Source organism: Gopherus evgoodei, chromosome 9, assembly GCF_007399415.2.
Source record: "Gopherus evgoodei ecotype Sinaloan lineage chromosome 9, rGopEvg1_v1.p, whole genome shotgun sequence".
NCBI lineage: Eukaryota > Metazoa > Chordata > Testudines > Testudinidae > Gopherus > Gopherus evgoodei.
In genome coordinates this window covers 51,615,167-51,640,404 of record NC_044330.1, presented here as the reverse complement: position 1 = coordinate 51,640,404, position 25,238 = coordinate 51,615,167, and the positions used below count along the sequence as shown (strand labels likewise).

At 44.5% G+C, this 25,238-nt stretch overlaps 1 protein-coding gene across 2 annotated transcripts in view; it reads right to left on the bottom strand.

The window, feature by feature from the left end:
- Positions 1 to 5,095: 5,095 nt before the first annotated feature.
- SENP2 (SUMO specific peptidase 2) overlaps positions 5,096 to 25,238 on the bottom strand; it is a 45,713-nt gene continuing 25,570 nt past the window's right edge. For both annotated transcript variants that reach the window (XM_030574650.1, XM_030574651.1), the window contains 10 exons: positions 24,447 to 24,541; positions 21,924 to 21,981; positions 16,315 to 16,378; positions 12,085 to 12,243; positions 10,563 to 10,694; positions 9,913 to 10,116; positions 9,701 to 9,780; positions 8,655 to 8,739; positions 6,693 to 6,788; positions 5,096 to 5,827 (listed from right to left, as the gene is read on the bottom strand). In XM_030574650.1, the coding sequence (XP_030430510.1) occupies positions 5,765 to 5,827; positions 6,693 to 6,788; positions 8,655 to 8,739; positions 9,701 to 9,780; positions 9,913 to 10,116; positions 10,563 to 10,694; positions 12,085 to 12,243; positions 16,315 to 16,378; positions 21,924 to 21,981; positions 24,447 to 24,541 (1,036 nt within the window). In that variant the 3' untranslated portion in view covers positions 5,096 to 5,764. The remainder of the gene's footprint in view (positions 5,828 to 6,692; positions 6,789 to 8,654; positions 8,740 to 9,700; positions 9,781 to 9,912; positions 10,117 to 10,562; positions 10,695 to 12,084; positions 12,244 to 16,314; positions 16,379 to 21,923; positions 21,982 to 24,446; positions 24,542 to 25,238) is intronic.

Genomic DNA, 25,238 nt, shown 5'->3' with positions numbered 1-25,238 from the left:
CTGGAATCGAGGCACCAGTCCTCATGCTCCTGGTACCAGGCAGCGTCCCACCTGAGATCACCTTAGCATAGATCCCTAACACCCAGGCAGTCTCCTAGGCACCGGTGCCTGATGGGCCATCCTCCAATCTCTGCTGCTCAGGAGACAGGCAGTAATCACTGGCCCATAGACCCCTGTCTCTGCCAAGGCTTAGTTCTGTGCACCCCAGTTCCATTTCCCCCATCCCAAGGTCCCCCATTCTCCACCCATGCCCAGGACCGGCGCTTCCATTTAGGCAACCTAGGCAGTCACCTAGGGCACTAGGATTTGGGGAGGTGGCATTTTGCTGCCCTCGGCAGCAATTAGGCAGCAGGGGGTCCTTCCGTGCTCCGGGTCTTAGGCCGCAATTCTGTGGCGGGTCCTTCACTTGCTCCGGGACCCGCCGCCAAAGTGCCCCAAAGACCAGGAGCCGAGAAAGGACCCTCCCCGCCGCAGAATTGCCACCAATGAGCAGGAGTGCGGAAGAACCCCCACCTAGGGTGCCAAAAACCATGGTGTCGCTCCTGCCCATTCCCATCCCAGTCTAAACCCTCTCCCTCCCCCCCTCCATGCAAGGGGGTTCTGTGTGCCCCTCTAGCCCTCTCCCCCCATACCAGGGTCCTCCATCTCCCCTCCCCTCCTTTGTTCATCTCTCAGTCCCCCCTGCCCCCATTCTCTTCTTTCAGTCACCTGCTGGTGTTTTGGTCCTTGAAGCTGCACCCATTCCCAGCCAGTTTGGAAGCGAGCTGCTGCAGTATTCAAAACTTATGGTGGTTGAGCCAGACAGCAATGGCATTGAAGTGTGTATCTGACCAAAACCAGGGCAGCCGAGACTTATTCACACAGCCTAGTGGCCTCAAGACATAAGCAACTCCTGGACAGCTGTGTCTGCCACCAGGCTGCATCCGCTGTGCCTGTGCCAGCGGGGAGGTGGTGCCCAAGCACCTTGGGCTGTGACCTGCCCTCAAGCCCAGGTGATAACAATGAGCAGTAAGAGTAAGGTTTTTTTCTGGGTATTTTTAGTAAAAGTCACATACACGTCATGGGCAACAAACAAAACATCACAGAAGCCCATGCCCTAGCCATGACTGACATAAAATACCCACAACAAACAGGCTGAGGCTGGCAGCTGCTGACCAGGGAACTGAACAGCCTGGAAGTACCTCAGTCAAGAGGGGGCAGAGAGGTGTATCTCCACCCAGGAGACGCGAGAGTCAGGGGAGCAGGAAACCTGAGTGGAGGCCCTTGCTGGACCGCCGAGGGGCAACACATATACAGGTGCCCTCCCTGGGACATGTTCTAAAAGGGAACTAGTTCACCTCTTTTGCATCAGTCTTTGCCCTTCACGCTGAAGTGCAGCCAATACCCTGCTCTTCCCTTCATTTTTTCTCTAGCTGAGGAGGAAAGGGGCTCAGAAAAAAAAGAGGGATGAGACACAAATAAACCAGCAGCCCAGACTCCAATGTAGAGAAGAGCAACTCATGCCAAAGTCAAACTCTTCCACCAGCAGCAGGGCTCTCTCCCCCTCCCACAAAGCAGCCATCTCGGTCTCCAGTGATCCTGTGCTTTTCTTGGCGTGGTTCAAATCAAGGCTGACCTTTCAGGTGGCAACAGCACTCAGCAGCTTTCCAGAGATTGAATGGGATAGCAGCATAGCTTCCCTCTGTCAGTCTTCACCATGTGCATGAGGCTGTGGCCACAGCCATGTTTGGGCCTGATTAAAGGACTAGGATTATATCCTTCAGAGAGGGAGGACAATGGCAGCATCTTAAGATTCATGGGGGAGGTGGTCTCTGAGAACAATTACAAGCTAGAGGCAGCAAGTGGGAACTGGCTTTGCACAAACCTCTGCAGCACGAGGCTCTGAGAGGTATCAATTCACTGCAACATCCCCACACAAACAGCAGCAGGCTGGAGATGAATACAGCCACATAATAGTGCAGTGGGAACTGACCTATTCCTCTCTCTAGCTGTTCTTCTCACAAAGCTCATGGGTACAGGGAGAAGTTTACTGATACAGTTACACAGATAGAACAGCCCCTGGGCCAGGCAGAGTTCTTTTGTTCACCGTAGCTTATCTCACTCTCTGAGCCAGGAGTGTCCACACAGGAATTGGAGCAGTTATGTGTCACATGTAAGTAAGTCCTAACTCTAGCCCATCTCTGTTGGGGCATAACAATTGTCAAGAAAATCTCACAGCACCTATGGGTTTTAGAGCCCTTTGAATATTAATGCTGAGGGGAGCTTTACCTGAAGAATCACTGGACCACAGGACCCCAAACTTGCACCCAGGGCCCTACTGAGGCTAGGGTTTTATCAGAGATCACAGAAATCGTGAAGTTGAATCTTGGAAATAGATGTAAAATGACATTGGATTCATTCAAGTGGTTTTATGACTCCTTGCGGTAGGTCACAATGCTACACAAGTTTGGCCCATCTGCCCCACTGTAGATGGAGAGAGAGGTGCAGATGAGCCAAAGCTGAGGTGCTGTGACCCTGGGCAGCAATGCCCAAAATGGGAAGCCAGGCCCCATGATGCAGAGCTCACTCGCTAATGTCCCCACTATACACTTGTGTATGCGGATGTCATGAAAACTACATTTAGTGACCTCTCCATAACTTATTTTTCCTCACACCTCTGCCCTGAAATACGCTAAATATCACGGTGCTAACATCGTGGCCTTGCTGATGAGACACAGCAAATTTCAGAACAATTTGAGTCTGCACCTGGCTTTTGAAATAGATCTTAAACCAGGCCCAGATTTTCAAAAAGGTATTTAGTACCCTACTTCCATTGAAATCAAAAGGAATTAGCTGCCCAAGTACCCTGACAGCAAAGACAACACATGCAAAAGCAGCCCTGGCAGGACCCAGGCAAAGAGCAACAAACATGCACACCACAGATTCTTCAAAAGCTGCCAAGGGCAGGAGTAAACTCCCACTATGTGGGTGCTGCTCAGATTGAATGGCCACAGCATGTTATGGTGTGGCAGTTACTCGTCACTTTGCCTGCAAATACTGGCTTGCAAAGGAATCCCAATCCTGCTGCACATGCGTGACTGTCTCCAGCTTGGCTCAAGCCCCATTCTAGATCCAACTTCTATGTGAAAAACTTTCACTATTGCTTCCTCAAAAGGGGTAGTGGGGGCTGGCTATTGATCTCAGCTAATTACTGTGAGCCTACTGGAGTGGAAGCCTTAACAGTGGAAGCTGCAGGGAAAAAATGTGAAGAGAGTTAGGTCTTATGTTCATATGCAGCACTAATCTGATGTGATCCCCTAGACAGATCTCCCTTAGCACCCTTTGACATAATCAGAGAAATCAAAGCCTCGATTTTTTTTGCTACAGGCAGGTGCAGATGTGTGGAAAGACCACCACCACCAACTTTTCAACACTAGTTGATGTATTCAAAATATTCATTTGGAAGAAGAAATAAGAACTTGAATGGGTGAAAATTAAATATCAGGAGCTGTGTTCCCCTCCCACTACACCTCTGAGACCTGCCAGAGGCCCCCAGAGCGGCCCGGGAAAATAAATTTCAAATTCTAAGGTAAAACAAAAATAAATAACTTCCTTTGGAGGCTATTTAATAGTGGCATTTCTTCAGAGTTTGAGTTGATTCTGTCCTGTACTACACTTTGTTTTGAAGATGATCATTTCAAAATCATAACTTGACTGTAGTGCAGGGGTGTCAAACTCATTGTGTATGTCAGGCCTGATTGGACACCTTGCCACTTGATGCGGGACACACTATACAAAGGCTATTTCTGTGTTAATTTCTCTGTTGGTAATTACTTACATTTTAAAATGTTAATGACCGCTACTGCTGCTTCCAGAAACCTGGCATCTCTTAACTTGAACCAGAGCATCAGCTCTGGAGCAAATAACCACATCGATCAGAGGTGTCCTAATAATGAAATTACGGGCTTGTCTACACTGCCCCATGTGGACTATGTTGGTGTGGAACCCACCAGCGTGTTGTGCTCCAACTTCTCCAGGTGGGCCCTGCTGGTATGCACTCAATGTTCTTTAGTGCACACCGATGTAGTCCTGTTTGAAACAGGACTGCATCAATGCACACTAGCAGAGTCTATGGGTGAGTTAGAGTGAAACAGTTTGATGCACTCTACAAACCACATACCTGTAATGCCGACCCTGATGTCATGAAGACAAGCCAGAAGATTCATGGGAAGTCTGCAAGCTGGATGAAACTATACGGGACAGAGGCAGCTAGCAGGCAGTATGTTTGACATCCCTCCTCTAGAGAGCAGGATTTGCCTTCTCTCATGATAAACCTAATTGAGCAGAAATCACTGCCATGCAATGATCTTGTTTCCCTCTTATAGTAACAGCTGCCTGTTATGGTGAGTGTCATCTTCACTTACATAAGCATTAACATAAGCTACTTATGAAGATGGTCTTGTGGGATTGGAAGTTGGGAGACCAGGGTTCCTCCCAATTTGAGAGTCCCACCTTAACCAAGCCTCTGTGGGCCATGTGCACATGAGGGACAATGTGGGCTGCTATGAGGGGTGCTTAGTGACTGGAAAGCTAGCCAAAGAGCCAAATGAAGGCAATGTGGAAATGCACAGCATGCAAATATCCTCTTCTAGTATCCAAGCACCTCACCACCATTACATTTTTTGCTCACTATAACCTGTGAAATGAGAGGGTTTTTCCTCCCATTACAGATGGGGAATTAAGACACAGACAGTGATGCATCCATGGTCCCACAAGCATGCTGTGACAGTGAGGAACTGAACCCAATCTCGGGTTAACACCCCAACAACTGAGCCATTCTTCTTCTCATCCCACATATCCCCCTCCCCACTTATAACATTCAACCCCATCTGCTGAATAATTTAAATTCTCCCACTATCTGCTGACACATGGTATTCAGCCTCCTCAATTCTTATATTCTTCATCTTAAACTCTTCCAGACCTCCTAACGGAACATTATATTCATGTTAAGTGAACTGGAAACTAACTTTCCTATGCAAAAATATTTTGAAAAGATAACTGCAAATGTACTTTGGTTCTCTTCTTGCAGGTTTTTGTTCAGAAAAGACCCCTTCCGTAAGTTACAGCACACTCATTTTAATAAAGAAAAATAAATATTCATTTTCACATGGGACAGTTTCTTGAAACAAATACTGAACCCCAGCTACAGGGGCTTCACTATGGATTTGTTACAAATCAAAACAAATGCCTTGCTCCTAGGGTCTTTACAAATCCAGTTTTAGGAATCAAGTGGAGTCTTCTATAGTCCAGAAGCAGAGCAAACCTCTCCCTGAACAAGTAGCTAAACACGTCGTCCCCGTGAAGGAGATTTCAGACAGACAGTGACAGTTCTACAGTTGCACAGGACACCTCCGTGTGCCAGCCAGAGTTTGTACCACAGTTCCAATGGCTGCAGTGAAGCACCGGAAGTCGCCAGTCTTCAGCAACATGAACTGATGCAGTTTGTTTGGGACCTGTTCTTAACCACCCACTCCAGTCTCTTAGGAATCACAGCTCAGAGGCTGCAGAGATCTTTGCTTTTTGGTTAGGATGCATTAGCATATTCCAAACAAATGTAATTCTCTGGAGTGGACAAAACCACTGCTTTACAGCCTACTCTGAGGAGAGGAAGCTGTTGGTCCAGGTGCCTTTTGAAATAAGGCATTCAAACAAATTAGTTAAGCTAAGAACTAATTGTCACTAGTGGTAGATCATAGTATTACTGTGAGTCTCTCTCAGTCTGGGGTCACAGCAGCTGTTGATTAAGTATCTCCCATACCATCTTTTTGCGGAAGTGGGGCATGTGGTGCTAAAAGAAAAAAACAAAAAAAAAACACCACTCTATTAAACACTAAACCACAGTAAAAGGAGCCAAAATAAGCGTATTTGTCCACATTCTGTAGTCATGGACCAGAACAGTGAGTGTTCAACATTTGCAACAGTTCCCAGGCAATAGTATTTGATACCACAACTTTGCCCTACACTAAGGGACAGAAAATGCAACGCTCTGGCAAATGCTGACTTTAATGAAAACCATGAATGTCATGACTGAGAATTTGCACGTCCTTTAAGAAAAGCCCAATGCAGCTGAAAACAGCTAGTATTTTAACCTGTGAAAAAGCTATTTGGAAAGGAGCCTCAAAAGAGGCCATAACTAAGGTCAAGCCTACTATTACAAACAGCTCCAGCCCCCTGCACCAGAGGACTGAGACATGATGCTTGGCAAATGGACATAAGCAAAGGCAGGGAATGCAAGTCACACGGCTGGGAGGGCTCACTTGTCAGTACAACAGTAGCACCTGGAAGCCCTAACCAAGACCAGGGCCCATGGGGGTAGGTGATGTGTAACTAGTAAGAGATGAACTTACAATTTAATTAGGAGTCAGGTGACAAGGAAAACATGCCCAGAGACTGGAGGCACTACAGGTCAGTTTAAAAAACAGGAGTACTTGTGGCAACTTAGAGACTAACAAATATATTTGAGCATAAGCTTTCGTGGGCTACAGCTCACTCCATCGGATGCATGCAGTGGAAAATACAGTAGGAAGATAGATATCTCTACACACACACACCATGAAACAATGGGTGTTACCATACACACTATAACGAGAGTGATTTATTAAGGTGAGCTATTACCAGCAGGAGAGAGAAAAAATTTGCAGAGCTTTCCTCACCTGAGTGAAAGTGATAGGTTTGTCTCTGGAGATATAGTCTGCATATTTACAGGTAAACATCCCACAGTCACTTCCGTTCAGCTGCTGTGGAATTTCCTACAAGTGAGCAGTGGGAGAAGGTTGCAAATTAGTCCCTTCACCTCTCTTACGAGCTATGCAATGCATTATCTTCAGTACTGTGTATCAGCAGCATTTTAATGAGCCGCTTGTGTCCTCCGCTCCAGGAAAACAGCTTTAACACCTCCTCCCAAATCAGATAAACTACAGCTGCACCATGTTCCATTTGCTGGTAGGGAACATCCCTGTATTTCACCTGTCGAATCTTTAGAACGCACACACTTTCCAGGCCCAGGATGTCCTTACCCAAGTGTGTACTGTGGGACCCAGGCCCCAGTGGGGCTTTGAACCCTACTAGCACTGCTTACTAGAAGGAATACAGATTCCTCCACTCCTGAGTTAGTGCTTCCTGCAGGTGACAGTGGTGAGGAGGGAATTCCCATTCTGTACAATGAGAGCTACTAAAGGACAAGTTTTGCCTTTGATGATACATGAACAGCTCACTGATTGTAGTGGAAGTTGCATGTGGGGAGAATTTAGCTCTGGCCTTTAATTCCCTCCCCACAAGGTACTGGCGACAAATCAAAACTGTCCATGTCAGCTTGTTCTCCAGTGACCCAGGGCAAGACAACATCAACTATCCAGAGGAAGGACTAACGCGTGGGATCTATTATATGAATCACTATTGCCTGAGCACAAAGCAAAAGGAGCTATTCACCTGCAGCTGGAGTTCACAGCTCCACAGGCATCCTAAGAGTTCCACTGTACTGAATGTGCCAAAGCCCCTAGAAAGCTTTGAGAACTGGGAAAGAGCACTTCCAGCTCACAACAGGGCATGTTCCAGGTGAGGCTATGCCCCTCTCCCCTCCAGCACCTTTGATTTTTTTTCCCCTCCTTCCTCCAAACCCAATCTAGATGATGATAAAATGAAGGATGGAGGATCTCTATAGATAAAGCTATTTGGAGAACACAACTGAACAGACATTTATTTTAGAAGATTCTAGGTCAAGCATAGACAACAGCAATAATTTGAAACGTAGAAAGGAGAGTCTCTCAAACAGCACACAAAAAGTTACCTACCATAAAAAAAATTGTTTTTATTTGCACTACTACCCCAATATCTTAATATTGTCAAAAGTTCAAAGCCAGATTCACAGCTGCAGTTCAAGAAATACAGTGAGCACATGTACAAAAGATCAACTACTGTATATAGTTCCTGTACAGGAACTGTTGACATCTTTCATGCATCAGCATGCGCCTTAAAAGAATGAAGGTTAAGGCCATGTCTACATTTATAAGCTTACAGCTGTGCTGCGGTCAGAGTGGCCGTGTAGCCGCATTATGCCGATGGAAGAGATCTCTCCCATCGACATAATAAAACCAGCTAAACGAGAGGCGGTAGCTATGTCAGCAGGAGAGTGTCTCCCACCGACAGCGCTGTGCACACAGGGCTTATGCCAGCAAAACTTGTGTCACTCTGGAGAGGGTTCCCCCGCACCACACACACACACCCCCGTTGTGCTAGTGTTAACATGGCCTTCATCCTACTAAGGAATAATGATGAAGTTTGAGATGTTTTTCTTGGACACAGCACCAGGTTATTGGACCAAAGGAAGAAAGCTGGATGGCTGTACCAAGGACTCCAGTCCACTCCAGAGTGCCAGCATGTTTTTCGCATCTAAACTGAGTCAGGAAAGAAGCAGTGACAAGGCCAATCAAGTAAATAAAAGACACTGCTAAAGAGTCCATCAAAACATTGTTTCCGGTGTCCAGTTTGGGCTGTTGTATTATGGGCATTAGAGAAAGCCCACAAACAGCCATTCAAAACTTAGAATTGTTTCTCCTCAAGGCATTTGTGGTGGTGGGCTACAGTACATGGATCAGACTCAAACACTGTTCACATACATGTGATTTCATGCTGTAAAGTGTCCACTCCGAAGGCTCAATATCTAGATTCCTCTTGGTTTTGCTTTCTTCCTGCAGATATTGACTGTTCAACGAAACAAAAAAAAAAAGAGGAGGTATCAGACTTTTCTAACCACATGTTTTCATATTTCAGGCCAACAGTCTGTAAAGTTGCCTGACAAGGTCTTCACTAATTATGCACCAAAGACCTGAAGTACCAGGAAGGAGGATTATAGGATATAATCATACCATGCTGAAGGTAAACCCACATTTGCCTAGGAACTATTCACATTACTGAAGAGATTTTAGATCTGCAAAGGTAATGCTGCAGCCACGTTATATTGGATTGGGATCTCAGATGGGGCACTGCCAGAAAAAGTGAGGCACATGAGAGACTGGCAGTGATTCACAAGATCTCACAGACCCTTTCCTCAGAAGTCAATCTCCAGCAGAGGTGGGGAAGTACAGGGTGATTTTATGAAACATGAGTACTGGTGCAATAGAAGAGTCAGTGCTAAACAAACTACAGCATTCACTCAACACATTGAAAGGATTATTATTTACATAAAAATTAACTCCAGTGTCTCTAATAGAGCATATAAGAGGATTATGTGTGCAATGCAATTTGGTGGGTTACTTAAGAGCTGCAAAAAAAGGTATAAGAGCTAGAAAGTAGAGGGGTCTCTCATTGGTAATAGAGGATGTCAATATCCTCTAAGAAGGAGTTCTGGTCTTATGAAGTGTGTTGAGGTTAATGTTCTTAAAGAGGAACGGACTTTCTTTCTATTGGCATCAGAGCTTTAACAGGGCACTCAATGATGGTTCGTTCACAAGACATACTCAAACGTCTTCAGGAGGACAGAATATAATTAGCAGCTGAATAATGATAGAATTTGCACTTTACTGGCTGTGACTAGCCCAGGAAGAGATTCTTATCCCTTAAGGGTAAGTCCTGTGCTACATAAAGCAGGAAGGATTTTCCACACTCACGGGGAAAATGTGTATGTGTGAAATGCAATGATAGATTCACTAAAGCATCTACTTACAGCAAAATCTCACAGATACTGTGGCCTCTTTGTCCCATCGAGTCAAAGTATTTGATAGTCTTTCTTCTGACATCTATTACCTGTTATTGAAAGACAGGCATTGGTGCAACAGACTTAGCCAAAGACTCCATTCTGCCTACAGAGCAAGAACTAAAGCCTTTTCTAGGTTTTCCTTTCCCTTCCAATTCCAAGGATGGGCCAGTTTGACTCACCACTAATCCCCAGTGTACCCTCAGGTGAATGGGGACAAAGATGAGGTCTTGCTTGAAGAGATCCACACCTTTGGTCCATCTTTTTACTGCCTGGTAACCCCCAGAAATTAATTTGGGGTAGAAGAAAGTACTGAAAGCATGAAGCACTGGAAATCCCTTCTGCTTATTTCTCTCCACCAGAAGATTCATGTAGAAATTGATTACCTATATAATAGAGAGTATAATTTAGAGAATGAAGGAGACACTCATTTGTCTGTTAAAGTTAAGCTTTATCTGCTGGACTCTTGAAAATTTGCAGTCTGAAAAGACCACACTGACTTCAACTCAAGTTCTAAGACTCCTGAACTAACTTCCTTCCTTTGAGTCCTGCATTTAAACACACTTGTTATTTCACCCACTCCCCAAAGTCAAACCTGATCCCAAGTTGCTGCTAACTCTTGAAAGCAGCATAATACAAGGATAGAGATATTTTCAGGAGTACTGTTCCCTCTTAAAGGTCCAGCTTTCAGAAGCCTATGGATATTCCTATAGGAACTGAGGTATGGATCAGAAACTTAAGCCTGTCAACAGCTTAATGTCAGAGAAAGTTGTGGGCACATTTTAATATATATGCATGCAGAACACAAGCATTCCTACTGGATTAATTTTACCTCATCGTTGAGCCAGTGATGGTTCCTCAGTGTCTGGATATCCCCACGGGTGACCTTTAATTTAAAGGCACTGCTCAAGATCTCATCCTCCTGGCCATGGCCTAATGCATTAGTGATTTCTCTTTCCATGTCCTGAAATGAGCAATTCCACAATGTGACTTGTGAGAAAGTCCTGAACTAGGGTGTATGAGCAACTGGTGCATCACACTAAGTTGAAAAAAGTATTTAAGTGAAATCCAGTAGAGAATTAAGCCTGCTGAAGGAGGAAGGGCATGACCATACAGTGACACTGGGAGGCCAAGGATACCAGTGTTAGTTTCAGAGCAGAGGACTGTTAGCTTTGGTAGCTTTTTCTGTGAAGTTTGTACATTAAGCCTAAGGTACTACACACAGATGCCTGCCTTCATGCTATTTACTTGGATGGTTACACTTTTAAGCTATTTTAAATGGCGCTTCAGTCATTTTGATTTATCAGATTATCCCAGCACAGAACCATGGATATGTTTACACTGGCTCTGGTTTGGAAGTTCTGTCATTTTCTTACGGATTAAAAGGGACAATGAGAGTTTAAGAGGCTTGAGAGAATTCAGTAAACACTAAAATCAGTATTGCAAGCATTTCACAGTCAATCAATGCAGTTCAGTTAGAAGAGACAGGTATCATGCAGAAATAGAAAAATGCAAAACACGCACATCAGCAGACAGAGCACAGCTGAAGAAAGGACAATAAAAACAGTAGAGTTTCAAAGAGAAAGCCACCTGTCCTCCATGCAATATTGTGGCCCTTGTGATCCTCAGCAGTCAGCCAACCACCACTTGGTTTAACTGAAATGGGGAATGCTCTATCAGCCCAGCTCAAACTCATTTCTCACCTTTAGTTTACAAGAGTCTAGATTTGTTGTGTGCCAAAGGTCACCACAAGACTAACCTAATTCTCCCAGACACATCTGAGTGGGAAAGAAAGGGAACATTATAGTGGGCTGTATTGGAGGCTACACTGACATTTAGGAAGTCTATTTTGTATCTGATCATACACACTGCTAGAGCTGTCATGGATGCAAAGAGAGAAGTCTAAGTAATGTTTAGTTTCATTGCTGGTGGAAGATGGATTTTGATTTGTGGACCAAAAAATAAATAAATAAATTCTATTTTTGATTGAGCTGAACTAAAACAAGGAAAATGCCATTGTCTTCTGTTATAGCATCTACCAAGGTACGCATAGAAAGTAATCAGGCAGTTTATAAAGGAATGAGTAAAAGCATCCATTTGTTTTGCTAGCTCCCTGAAAATCCGATGTCAGTGGATTGGCAAGAATGGCCTGGTTCCAAGTGATTAGAAGGTACAACTAGCAGACAAAAATTTACTTTAGAAGAGGCACCTAGAATCCCTGATCCCTTTTGAACATGTTCAGTACATTAGCTAATATCAGATGCGCACACAAAAAGAACCTGCAAAAAAGCCCAAATGATTCCATCCATTTTAGTTCACCTCTCCAAACCAGAAAGCCAAAAAAGGCATGATACCTCTGTGAGCTCAGGAAGGCGCTCTGTACTCTTCTCTGGGCCTGGGCACTTCTGTTCTCTCACCACAAGTGCAGTTGGCCTTCTGGCTACAGCAGAGCTCCTACTGCCCAGACATAACCGAACTGACATCTCCTTTGACAGGTCAGCCTCCAGCCATCTCTGTTATACAAAAGGAAGCTCAATAGCATATAAACAGGAAGTTATGATTTGTTGCAGTGCATAGCATGACAGTCTTATTCAAATATCAAATGAAAGCACTCAGTACATATTCCCGACCATCAGATTCCACACTTAAATTAAAACACTCAATCTAGCTCTCATTCGGAGTCAGGCGAGGTATTGCTAGGATTGAGAACACTTCCATTAAATGTACCAATTTACAAATGCCTTAGACCATGGGCTCTCAAACTTCATGGCACCACAACTCCCTTCTGACAAAAAAAGAAAAAAAGTTACTATACGACCCCAACAGGGGGGACCACCTGATTCCTGCCACCTGGTGGGGGGGGAGAGGAGGAGAAGCCGAAGCCCAAGGGCTTCAGCCCCAGGCAGGGGGCCTGCAATCTCAGCCCTACCGCCCAAGGCTGAAGCCCCAGATAGTGGGGCTCAGGCTTTGGTCTCAGCCCCAGGCACCAGCAAGTCTAAGCCAGCCCTGGCTACCCCATTAAACAGGGTTGCGACCCACTTTGGGGTCCTGACCCACAGATTGAGAACCACTACTTTAGGCTAAAGTTGTTAGGATTTAGCATTGTTAACCCACTGCAGTTAAGTAGGTGAGAGGAAAGTGTTTCAGGCCACTTTCAGACTCAGGAAGACAATCACAGAAATGTATGAGTGGAAGGGATCTCAATAGGTCATTCTATTCCAGTCCCCTCCTCTGAAGCAGGAGTAAGTATCCATCTGACAGGTGTTCGTCTAACCAGTTCTTAAAAACCTCCAGTGATGGATATCACATTCTCCCTAGGTAAATTTGTTCTCGTGCTTAACTACCGTTACCTTAAAGTTCGGAAGTTTTTACTTCTTGTCCTGTCCTCAATGGATACAGAGGACCATTTATCACCTTCCTCTTTATAACAACCTTCTACATACTTGAAGAATATGTTCTTGTTATGTCTGCTCTTCTCCAGACTAAAACCAAATTTTTCAAATCTTTCCTTATAGATCAGGGGTCGGCAACCTATGGCATGCATGCCAATTTTTAACAGCACGCTGGAGCCTGCCAGGACTCCAACATGCCATTAAAAAATCCTGCCCAGCCCGGCCCGCTGTCCTCCACTCCCCCTGCAGGGGAAGGGAGCAGAAGCATAGCCGTGCACACGGGGTGGGCAAATGGCCCCTCTCCAGGCACAGCAAGCCATGGGGTCCGTGCTCCCGGGCCAAGCGCAGAAAGCTGCCAGCCCCTCCCCTGCCTTCTCCCCTCCCCTGGAGTCATGCCTCCGTGCGCAGCACTCTGTGGGTTGGGGCTGCGCACTCCCGCGGGGCAGCATTTGGCTCCGCGGGGAGGCAGACATGCTTCCTGCTCAACCGGAGCTCTGCCACCGCCGCACGCAGTGCTCTGAGGGCGGGGCTGTGCTCTCCCATGGGACAGCATGTCTGGCTCTGTGTGGAGCCTCATGGTAAGGGGTCCAGGGCTGGCGGGGTTGGATAAGGGGTGGAGGCAGTCAGGGAACAGAGGGGGTTGGATGGGGAGGGTGGGTGGTTAGGGGCGGGGGTCTCTGGAGAGGGCACTCCAGGAGCAGAGGGGGTTGGATGGAGCATGGGAGTCCCAGGGTCTGTTGGGGGCTGAGGGTGGATAGGGGTCAGGGCAGTCGGGGGACAAGGAGCTGGGGGGGGGGTTGGATGAGTTGGGAGTTCTGGGGGTCCTGTCAGGAGGCAGGGGTGTGGAGAGGGGTTGGGGCAGGCAGGGATCGGGTGGGGGGTTGGGAGTTCTGGGGGTCCTGTCAGGGAGCGGTTGGATGGGGCATGGGAGTCCCGGAGGTCTGGCTGGGGATGTGGATAAGGGTCAAGGCAGTCAGGGGACAGGTAGGGGGTAGGGTCTAGTTCAGGGACAAGGAACAGGGAGGCTTAGATAGGGGGCGGTGTCCTGGGGGGCAGGGGTTCCAGGAGGGGGTAGTCAGGAGACAAGGAGTGGGGAGGTTGGGAGTTCTTAAGGGGCAGTCACCCAGCCCTCTCCCCTGAGCCCTGACGCCCCCCCCACACACACACACAGCCCTCTGCCCTGAGCCCTGTACCTCCCTCATACACACCAAGCCCTGTGCTTGACTCCATCTCCTCCCACCCCCCAAACAACTCTAGCCCTGACACCTGCGCACACCCGCCCCCCCACATACCCAGCCCTCTGCTCCCAGCCACCGGCCCCGCACAGCCTGCTGCTGGTCTTGGGTTCTGGCTGCTGGACCCTTGCCAGCCGGGGTCCCAGCTGCAGGCCTCGCTCAGCCCGCTGCCAGCTTAGGTGAACAGAACCCCAGACCAGCAGCGGGCTCAGCAGGCCGGCAGCATAAGATCAACATTTCAATTTCATTTTAAATGAAGCTTCTTCAACATTTTGAAAACTTGTTTATTTTACAATACAACACTAGTTTAGTTATATAATATACAGACTGAGACCTTCTAAAAAATATTAAAATGTATTACCGGCATGCAAAACCTTAAATTAGAGTGAATAAATGAAGACTCGGCACACCACTTCTGAAAGGTTGCTTACCCCTGTTATAGATCATGTTTTCTAGACCTTTAAATCATTTTTGTTGCTCACCTCTGAAGTTTCCACATTTCCCAAAGCTTAGTACCAGAACTGGACACAGTACTCTGAGGCCTCATCAGTGAGGAGTACAGAAGAATTACTTAGGTCTTGCTTACAGCACTCCTGATAATATATTTCAGAATAATTGGGTGGTTTTTTTCACAAAAGTATTATGTAGTTGACTTAATTTGTGATCCCCCAGTACTCTCAAAGCCTTTTCTGCAGTACTTCTTCCTAGGCAGTCGTTTTCCATTTTGTATTTGTGCAACTGATTATTCTTTCCTAAGCACAGTACTGTGCATTTGTCCCAATTCAATTTCATCCTATTTCAGACCATTTCTCTAGTTTGCCAAGATCATTTTGAATTCTAATCCTGTCCTTCAGAGTACTTCCAACCCCTCCCAACTTAGTATTGTCTGCAAATTTTATTAAAAAAGTATACTCTCCCTGCAATTATCCTAATCATTTATGAAGATATTGAACAGAACTGGACCCAGGATAGATCCCGGCAAGACCTCACTCAATATGTCCTTCCAGCTTGACTGTGAGCCATTGGTAACTACTCAAAGTACAGTTTTTCAACCAGTTGGCACCCACCTTTAGAAGATTAATCTAGGCTATATTTCTCTAGTTTGTTTATGAGAAGGTCATATGAGACTATCGGAAGTCTACTGAAGTGGAGATCTATAGCATCAGTTTATGTTCGGGAGGTTCTTTGCCACTTTAAAGGGTCACAAAGTTGGTTTGGTTTTTTGGTTTTATTTGATAATAAAGACAGTTTTGTATCCAAGCTTGGTACTTCTCTCTGTTTTAGACCGTGTATGTTTTCCTGATATCCCAGCTTAGCCTATTTAAAAAAATAGATTTTAGACACACTCATCTTCCCACCTGTGCAGCAAGCGAAATACAGGTGAACATAAACAACTATGTATAAAGCAGAGTGGTGCTGTATTTCTAGTTTAAAAAATCAAAATTAAAATGTAGTTAAAAAATGCAGCAACCCTGAAAGAACCTTAGTATTAGGGGAAAAAAAAGGTTTACCTGGTTTACAAACTGGAAATTTAACTGTGGCACCAAGCCAAATCTCAGAGACAAGAATCGGGGGGGGGGGAGGAGATGCAAGCACAGCAAAATCTATTCAGAAAGGACTGATGATGCAATAGTGTATCCTACAGTGATGTGGATACATTCCAATAAATGCTACATGTTTGAGGGTTTGCCCATCAACTTCCAAGATGGACAGAAGAGAAATTGAGCAGATGCAGCATACTGACCAGAGCCCAGAATCACAAGGGGTCTTCCACCATCACTATATTCTGTAAGTCTCAAAGACCGCACTCCCACAAAAGCCATATGCCACTGGGTTAAGCACATTATTCAATGATATGTGCAAGTATGGAAATGCACAGTTAGGGTTGAACGTACAGTTTAGTTACAGGACATCACATTTTTCAAAAGAGGAAAAAAGCTGGAGCTTCCAAACTTACCCCTTCATTTTTCTGCCCAACTGTCATTTCAGGCTCTTGTGAATTTTCTGCTGAAGTCCAAGATCTTAGAGACAAAAACAGGCAGAGTTTCACAACTAGGGATATTTACTTAGGAAGTTACCTGTGGGGTAATGAGTCAGGGGTGTGCGGGGAGGGTTAGGAAAGGCTCTCTGTGGGGTTGGAATCTGGCCAACATGCAAGAACAACAAGAGTTCTTTGGAATCAATACTTTGAGGGAATGAAGGTGGGGAAAAGAAGAAAGGCAAAGGGAAGGAAAAGCTGGAAACACCCACCAAAAGTAGAGGACTGGGGCTAGTACCAAAGCATGGCTAAAATAAGGATACAAGATGTAGCTTAAAGTTAAGATATAATGCATGACAATCATGAATTGAAAAGTCTTTTGTAATATAAATGAAAAACACTCCTCACAAAAAGAAAGCACTCGTTTACCTGAAGGGTATGCATCAAGATACAGTTAGGCCAACCTAGTTACAAGTCTAAAAATTTCACTCCCTATATGACAGAGTTAGGTCGATCTTAACCTCACTGTAGATCCAGCTAGGCTGATGGAAGAATGCTTCTGTCGAGCTAGCACTGTCTCCTGGAGAGGTGGATTACCTACATTGACAGAAGGAGGTTTTTCTGTCAAAGTAGGAAGCATCTACAATACGGTAAATCATACTTGTGCCACTGTAGTGCAGACATGGCCTTAAAGTGGGTGAATAGAATAAGTTTACTTGACTCTTATAGGATTGCTAGGGAAGCTGCTACCCTTACTGAAAAAGGCTTACCCTTGAAAACTATGCAGCATCTCAAGTGCAGCATGTTACTGTGCAAGGAATTATACACCGACAGGTTTTACTTTTATCAGTATAAATGCTCCAAAATGAAAAAGTTCTTGCATCTCTTTTTGATCCAAGTCTCCTTTTTAAAAAGGGACCCATATATAAAAGACGACTTGTACAGTGGGTTTAGGATCTAATACATTAGAAGATAAATTCAATCTAGAGTGAGAAGATTGTCGATATCCAGGTTAGGCACCCCAGATGTTTTATAGAAGTACAGCTTTGTACTTTTGTAGCACAATGCATACAAACAGAAGGCTTTTCTATTCAAACAGCCACTCAGATTCATAGACTTTGGATGATCAAGATGGTCCCTTCTGGCCTTAGTCTGACCTCCTGCATATTGCAGGCCACAGAATCTCACCCATCTACTCCTGCAATATGCCCAGAGCCTCTTGCTGAATTACTGAAGTCCTCAAATCATGATTTAAAGACTGCAAGTTACAGAGAATTCGTCATTTACTCAAGTTTAAACCAGCAGGAGAACCCTCACTCTAGAAGAAGGCAACCCCCTACCCCCAAGGTTTCTGCTAACCTGACCTGGGGAAAAATTTCTTCCTGACCTCAGATACGGGAATTAGTTAGACCCCAAGCACGTGGGTGAGACCCACCAGTCAGACACCTGAGCAAGAATTCTCTGTAGTAATCCAGAGCTGTTCTCATCTAGTGTCTCATCTCTGGCTACTGAAGATATATGCTACTAGCAGTCACAGATGAGTCACATGCCATTGTAGGGAGTCCCATCGTACCATCCCCTGCATAAGCTTATCAAGCTCAGTCCTGAAACCAGTTAGGTATTAGTGTCCCCACTTCTCTCCTTGGAAGGCTGTTCCAGAACTTCACTTCTCTGATGGTGAGAAACTTTTGTCTAATTTCAAGCATAATCTTGTCGATAACCAGTTTATATCCATTTGTTCTTGTACCAACATTGGCCCTTAAATAACTCCTCTCCTTCCCTGGTATTTATCCCTTGGATGTATTTTAAGAGAGCAATCATATCTCCTCTCAGTTTTCTTTTGATTAAACAAGCAAAGCTCCTTAAGTCTCCTCTAATAAGGTACGTTCTGCATTCTTCTGATCATCCTGGCAGCCCTTCTCTGCACCCGATACAGTTTGAATTATCTTTTTTTAAAAAAGGGAGACTAAAGTTGCACATAGTATTCCAGATGGAGGTCTCACCAGTGCCTTGTATAACAGTAATAATACTTCCCTCTCTCTCTGTTGGAAATACCTTACCTTGTGAAAATGCAGAACTACTAACTTTGGTATGTAATCTGCCACTTAAAATCATATTCTGTACCAGATGACTGAAGGATGGCTATTACTATGCCAATTTTTTTTAAAAGTTTCCAGAGGTGATCCCTGGCAATTACAGGCCAATAAGCCTAACTTCAGTACCAGACAAACTGGTTGAAACTATAGTAAAGAACAGAATTATCAGACACGCAGATGAACAGAATGTGTTGGGGAAGAGTCAACATGGCTTTGTAAAGGGAAATCATGCCTCACCGATCTACTAGAATTCTTTGAGGTGGTCAAACAAACAAGTGGAAAACAGTGATCCAGTGTATATAATGTACTTGGAATTTCAGAAGGCTTTTGACAAGGTCCTCACCGAAGTTCTCAAGCAAAGTAAGCAGTCATAGGAAAAGAGGGAAGATCCTCTCATAGATCAGTAACTGGATAAAGGACAGAAAACAAAGGGCAGGAATAAATGGTCAATTTTCACAGTGGAGAGAGGTAAATAGTGGGGCTCCTCAGTGATTTGTAGTGGGACCAGCGCTGTTCAACATATTCACAAATAATCTGGAAAAGGGGGAAAATAGCGAATGTCTATCGAGTCATTTTGTAAAGTCCAAAGCAGACCATGACGAGTTACAAAAGGATCGCACAGAACTGGGTGACTGGGCAACAAAACAGCAGGTGACATTCAAATGTCAAATGCTAAGTAACACACATTGGAAAACAATCCCAACTACATGTATGAAACGGTCTAAATTAGCTGTTACTACTCAAAAAAAGAGTTGAGTCATTGCGGATAGATCTCTGAAAACATCTGCTCAATGTGCAGTAGCAGTCAAAAAAGTTAACAATGTTATGAACCATTAGAAAAAGAATAAGTATTTTCTGTCTATCATAATGCCTTTATGAAAATCCATGGTACACTCACATCTTGAATACTGCGTGCAGATCTGGCTGTCCCATCTCAAAAAAGATATAGATTAGAACTGGAAAAGATTTCAGAGAAGAGCTACAAAAATATTTAGGAATATGGAAGACCTTCCATATGAGGAGAGATTAAAAAACAGTGACCACCTTTCCAAGCTGAAAAGTCCCAAAGAGGAGATATGATGGAGGTCTATAAAATCTCGACTGGTATGAAGAAAGTGAATAAGGAAATGTTAGTTATCCCTTTACATAACAACAAGAACTAGGGGGTCATCCAGTGAAATTAATAGGCAGCAGGTTTAAAACAAACAGAAGTACTTCTTTACACAATGCACAGTCAACCTGCGGAACTTGTTGCCAGGAGATGTTGTGAAGGCCAAAACTATAACAGGGTTCAAAAAAGAACTAGATAAGTTCCTGGAGGATAGGGTTATCAATAGCTATTAGCCAGGATGGTCAGGGAAGCAACACCATACTCTGAGCATCCCCAGCTTTTCTTTGCTAGGAGTGGACACGACAGGGAATGGATCACACAAGGTTTTTCGCCTTCCTCTGCAGCATGGGGCACAGGTCACTTGCTGGAGGATTCTCTGTAGCTTGATGTCTTCAAACCACAATTTGAGGACTTCAATAACTCAGACATAGGTTAGGGGTTTGTTATACAAGTGGATAGGTGAGATTGTATGGCCTGCGTTGTGCAGGTCAGACTAGATCATCATAATGGTCTCTTCTGACCGTAAAATCCATAAGTCTAAATGATTGCCTGTTCTATTCATTTCTTCTGACAGTGGCTAATGCCACATGCTTCAAAAGACAGAATATTGGGCTAGATGGACCACTGGTCTGATCCAGTATGGCAGTTCTTATCTTCAGCCACAAGTGATAGGATGTTTTTCCTCTTTTATAAATTTCCTGCATGAGTTCATTGAAGAGCATAGATTTGTTTGGTTTTGTCCACATTGTTATTGGGGCATTTAATGAGGTATACCACATTACGATAGGTCTGTGTAGGATCCAAGGTGCATTGTGAGAGGTGTTCATCATTGCAGCAGTGGAGATGTCTGCAGGTTTTGCGTCTGTTTCTGTCAAGGTCTGGTGTTGCCCTGGTGGCCAGGGTGTGTTGGTCTGTGGGGAGCTTGCTTCTGATTATGAGCGTGGAGAAGCTGAGGGTTGTTTGAAGACCAGAAGTGAGGGTTCAGAAAAGACCTTTCAGGATGTGCTTCCTACTGAATCTGGGTTGTTTTTGGAGGATCTCCTATATTGGTTCTAACGCGGGGCGGTAGGTGACTACTAGGGGTCTGTGGTCAGAGGAGGTTTTATATCTGTATTGAAGAAGGTTCAGAATAAACTGGTGTCCAGTTTCACAATGCAATCTACTTCTCTCCTGAATGTCCTTGTTTGATGAAGGTGATTTTGATTTTGTTAAGGTGTATATCCCAGTCTCTCCTCAGAGCATATTCTGTGGTATCTGAGCACATAGCTGTAGGTAAACAGATTTCTGGGTGTGTTTAGGGTGGCTACCAGATCTATGAAGGTGAAGGTGGTGATCTGTGTATTTCTTACATATGGTTGTCTGTAAGGTTCCATTGTTGAAGCCGATTGTGGTGTTCAAGAAGTTGATATTAGTGTGGAAGCACTCCAGAAAGAGTTTAATGGACAGGTGGTGGATGCTGAAGTTGGTGGAAATCACACATGAAAATTATAAACTACAAAAATAACCTATCACCTGTGAGTGAACATTTTTCACAAAGCAATCACTCTATATCTGACCTAGTAGTCTTCATCCTCAAAAGAAGCCTGTGCATAACACTTACAAAAAGACAAGCTTGGGGGCTTAAATTCATAATTCTGCAAGACACTAAAAATCATGGACTGAACTGACACTGGATTTACAGCTTATTACAACAACCTGTAACCCACTAGCCCCCGCACCCCCCGTCCTATGATTGCAGAGGTGTTAATGGGCCACTCTACCTTATGCTAAACAATCTGTTCCATCCTCCATTACAGCCAAATGTAAGTACCACCTTTCGCAGACTTAAAGAACTTTGTGCTACTCGAACACTTGTGTCTCTCACTAGCAGAAGTTGATCCAATAAAAGATATTACCTCACCCACCTTGTCTTTCTAATATTATGCAATAGGATTTCTGTAGACCAGAGTGGGAACAAGCGAGTTGACACTTCCTCCTCCCAAACAGCTAATTGCATACATTTCTAACTCTACTCACACAAGGAGTGATAGAGGAGACATTCCGTCCCCAGTGCTATAAGCCTTGACTGCTGGCTGGGCACTGCTTTCGTCGCTTTCTAGAGCTACAGCTATCCCTTACCCTGTTATCCAAATGCCCTGCTTTAATTCCCCTCCCTCCAGGATTCTATGATGTGCTTGTGTGTTGTCAATATGATAGTGCGACACATCCTGCATGAGATGCCCATTACATAGCTATGTTCCATAATTTACCAAGCCCCTCCAAAGAGGGAGCAGCATCTGCAGGTGATGCACATGAATTTTTATCCCCCCCAGATACGAACATAAAAATACCAGAGGGTGGAAGCCGAACATGGAGGAATGTAATTAGGAGAGATTTTGTACCTGCCCACATCACTTCTCCGAGACCAGAGCGGGCCCCGAGTTTCAGCACCTCTGATACCTGCATAGAAGGAGAAGAAAGTATGAATTGAAAACAAAAAGTCAACTAATTAGGTTCAAAACTGTAGATTTGCCGGTTATACTGTACATGACTTTTTGATTAGCCAATCACTAACACGAAGTTGCAGAGCTAACAGATAAGCTCGTTGAAGATCATATCCAGAGAAATGGAGGTTTCTCACTGTAACTGAAGGTTCTTCGAGATGTGGAATGCAGATAGGGACCACACGTGGGTATGCATACACTAAAGTCCAGAAATTCTTCTAGCTGATGTCTGTAGCTCCCCCTCGTGGTCCTGACCAAGGGCATGAAAGGAAATGTGGGTCCACACCTCTCCAGTTTCTCCTCTTACAACAGTCCAATCAAATCCAAAGTTGAGATGATGGAGAATAGGTGGTGGAATACGGATAGAGACCACACATCTCAAAGAGTCTCCAGTTAAAGTAAGCAACCTCCATTTCTTAGAATGCTGGTCCCTACGTATATTCCACACATGGGTGACTAGTTAGCAGTGTTCAGACTAGAGAAGGGTGCAAAGAAGGCGGCAGCAGAAATGCCTGTTGTATTGCCACTCCTACAGCTGCACCTGCAGATACTTCTTGGGCTAGAGAGTAGCGGGTCATGAACGTGTGAACAGAACTCTAAGTTGCTGCCCCGCAAGAGGCCTGCAGCAGAATGTCTGAGGGATGCTGCGGAGGCAGCTTGTGCTCATGTGGAATGAGCTGTAATGCCCCAGGAACAGGATTTTTCTTTTCTATTCTGTAGCATTCTAAGATGCATCTCAAAACCAACTTTAGAAATCCTCCGAGAGGATATGGCTTGCCATAGCACAGAGACCGCGTGGGTAATGAAGTGTCAGATTTTCTAATGGGTTTGGTTCTTTGCAGGAAGAATGCCAGGGTGCACCTGATATCAAGGGACTGAAGTCTCTTGTATTCAAAATAAGCGAGGGGTTTCAGGAAAAATACAAGTAAGCGTCTTGTCTGCTTTATGTGGAACCCAAACAATCTTGATATGGGAGGGCTGAAAAGTCCTCACCAGGAGAGGGAGGTGAGAACTCTGGCAGGAACAGTCATTTGGAGTCAATGCAGTGCCAATTTGGCTGCTAAATCTAGTGGAGACAAATTTTCAGACACAAATGGAGTCTGGTGAATAGCATCACATAGGTACATGCAATCACGTGGCCCAACAGTGACACACACTGGTGCCCCATACTTCATTGTTTACGAATGATGTAGGAAATCAGGTTGTTCATCATGCAAAATCCATCTGCAGGCAGAAATGCTCTCGCAGAGATGGAGTTCATCTGTGCTCCTATAAAACTTATTGTCCCTGTGAGTGACAAAACAGACTTTTCTTCATTTATACAAAATGCCTAAGGTAGCAAAAAATTACTGAAGAGATGCGGTCACTGACATGACTTCTTTACAAGATCGGCCTACCAGGTATGGGAACACCATGTAGCACTGGTGCCTCACCTGGGCTACTACCTCAAAGAAAACTTTTGTGAATACTCTAGGTGCTGTAGTGAGTCCAACGGGGAGGACCCAAAACTGATAGTGTTCCTCTCCCACCAGGAAACACAGGAACTTCTTGTGGGATGGGTGAACATCCAAATGGAAATATAGGTCCTTCATGACAAGGAGTCACAAACCACATCCCTTGCTGATAAAGACGTTGAGTTGTTGAAGGTCCAGGATGGGTCTTCACCCTCCATCTTTTTTGAGGGGAGGCCGGGGGGGAGGGAGGGAGAGAATTAGGAAATATGGGGAGTAGAACTCTCTCTCTAGGTACTGAGGCAGGAATCAATTAGTGAGTGGGTCCCAGAATGACAACTGGAAAGGGGGTTTGTGAGCAAAGGAGGAGAGAAACTGTATGGAGTATCTCTGATGGATAATCTCCAGGACCCAACTGCTAGTACTAATCTTGTTCCATTGTGTTGAAGAGGTCCTCAAAGTGCTTTTTCAACCTCTCGACGATCTCCTCAGTGGAGGTCAGCGTTTCACCACCCTTACTGAGTACAGCCTGGGCAACATCCCACCAATCCTTCCTAAAGCAATAATTTTAATTGGCCCACCCAACATAGTACAAGGGCCTTAAAGTTAAGCATTATGTCTTTCAACTTGTTAGACAAGCTGTTCTGCACAGGAAGATAGATAAACAGAAGTAACAACTTTTATAGTAATAGCAAACAAACAGAGGTGTAACAACTTTTGACATGTATTTATATATGACATGATAGGACTATTAAAGGCTAATGTACTGCATATAGACAAGTCTGATATAATTAAACTTAATACATGCAGAAAAGCACAGTTAAGGTATCGGTCTCAACCTCTGCAATTTCACTACTGCAAACTTAACTCTGCATTCATTTAAAAGACTCATTGAGGAGAATAAGCCCACCTTGATTATGTCTATCTGCACGTAATGCAATATATGTATGTGATACATACACACACTCACCATTCCTTAGTGTAACAAATGGAGGCACTCTCACTCCATATTTTTCTTCCATGTGGCCACCAGTCTTCACTGGCTCCTTGAGGCAACCTTGAGAACTTTGGTACAGATTTAGGAAAAAAAAAGTGTCAGAATTTCTTTCAAAGGAGCCCATACATATCCTATTTGTCAGTCACCACTGTATGGAATCCTCTAAAGGAATGGATTATAGCTCCTACACAACCATGTGGTACAGAATGCTAGAAGTGATCACTGTTAAAAGCAAGAGAATTTGGTAAACCAGAATGGGCCAGCTGATGCATTAATGGAAATATTCCAGCTCCAGCAGTGCTTACACACACACACACAGGAAAAAAGGAACTAGTCAATTGCGCAACGTTTACATCCTGATGCATAATTACTTTTCACTATGCCAAGAGTGAATGTCCATTCTAATAAAAAAAGGGGGGAGGGGGCGGCACACAGACTTCGATTCTGAGAGCAAATTCCACAGGCTTTTTACATAGTATGTGAAATAGTATCTCTTTTAAACAGGCTTAGTATTATTTTATTGAGTAGCCATTCTGTTTCCTTTTGTATGACAAGATGTTTTCATCATGCCCTGTTCCCCCACCAGTGTAGACAATGTCTGCGCAGCAAGCACTGCAGCTGTGACATTGTAGCAGTTTAAGTGCAGACATACCCTAAGCTAAAGGTCTCATAAAAAAAGGAGAGACACTTCTGACCATCTTCAGTGGCCTGCTCACTTGGTGAAGTTAAAGGTCCAGAGAACAGGAATTAAGTATTCCATTATAT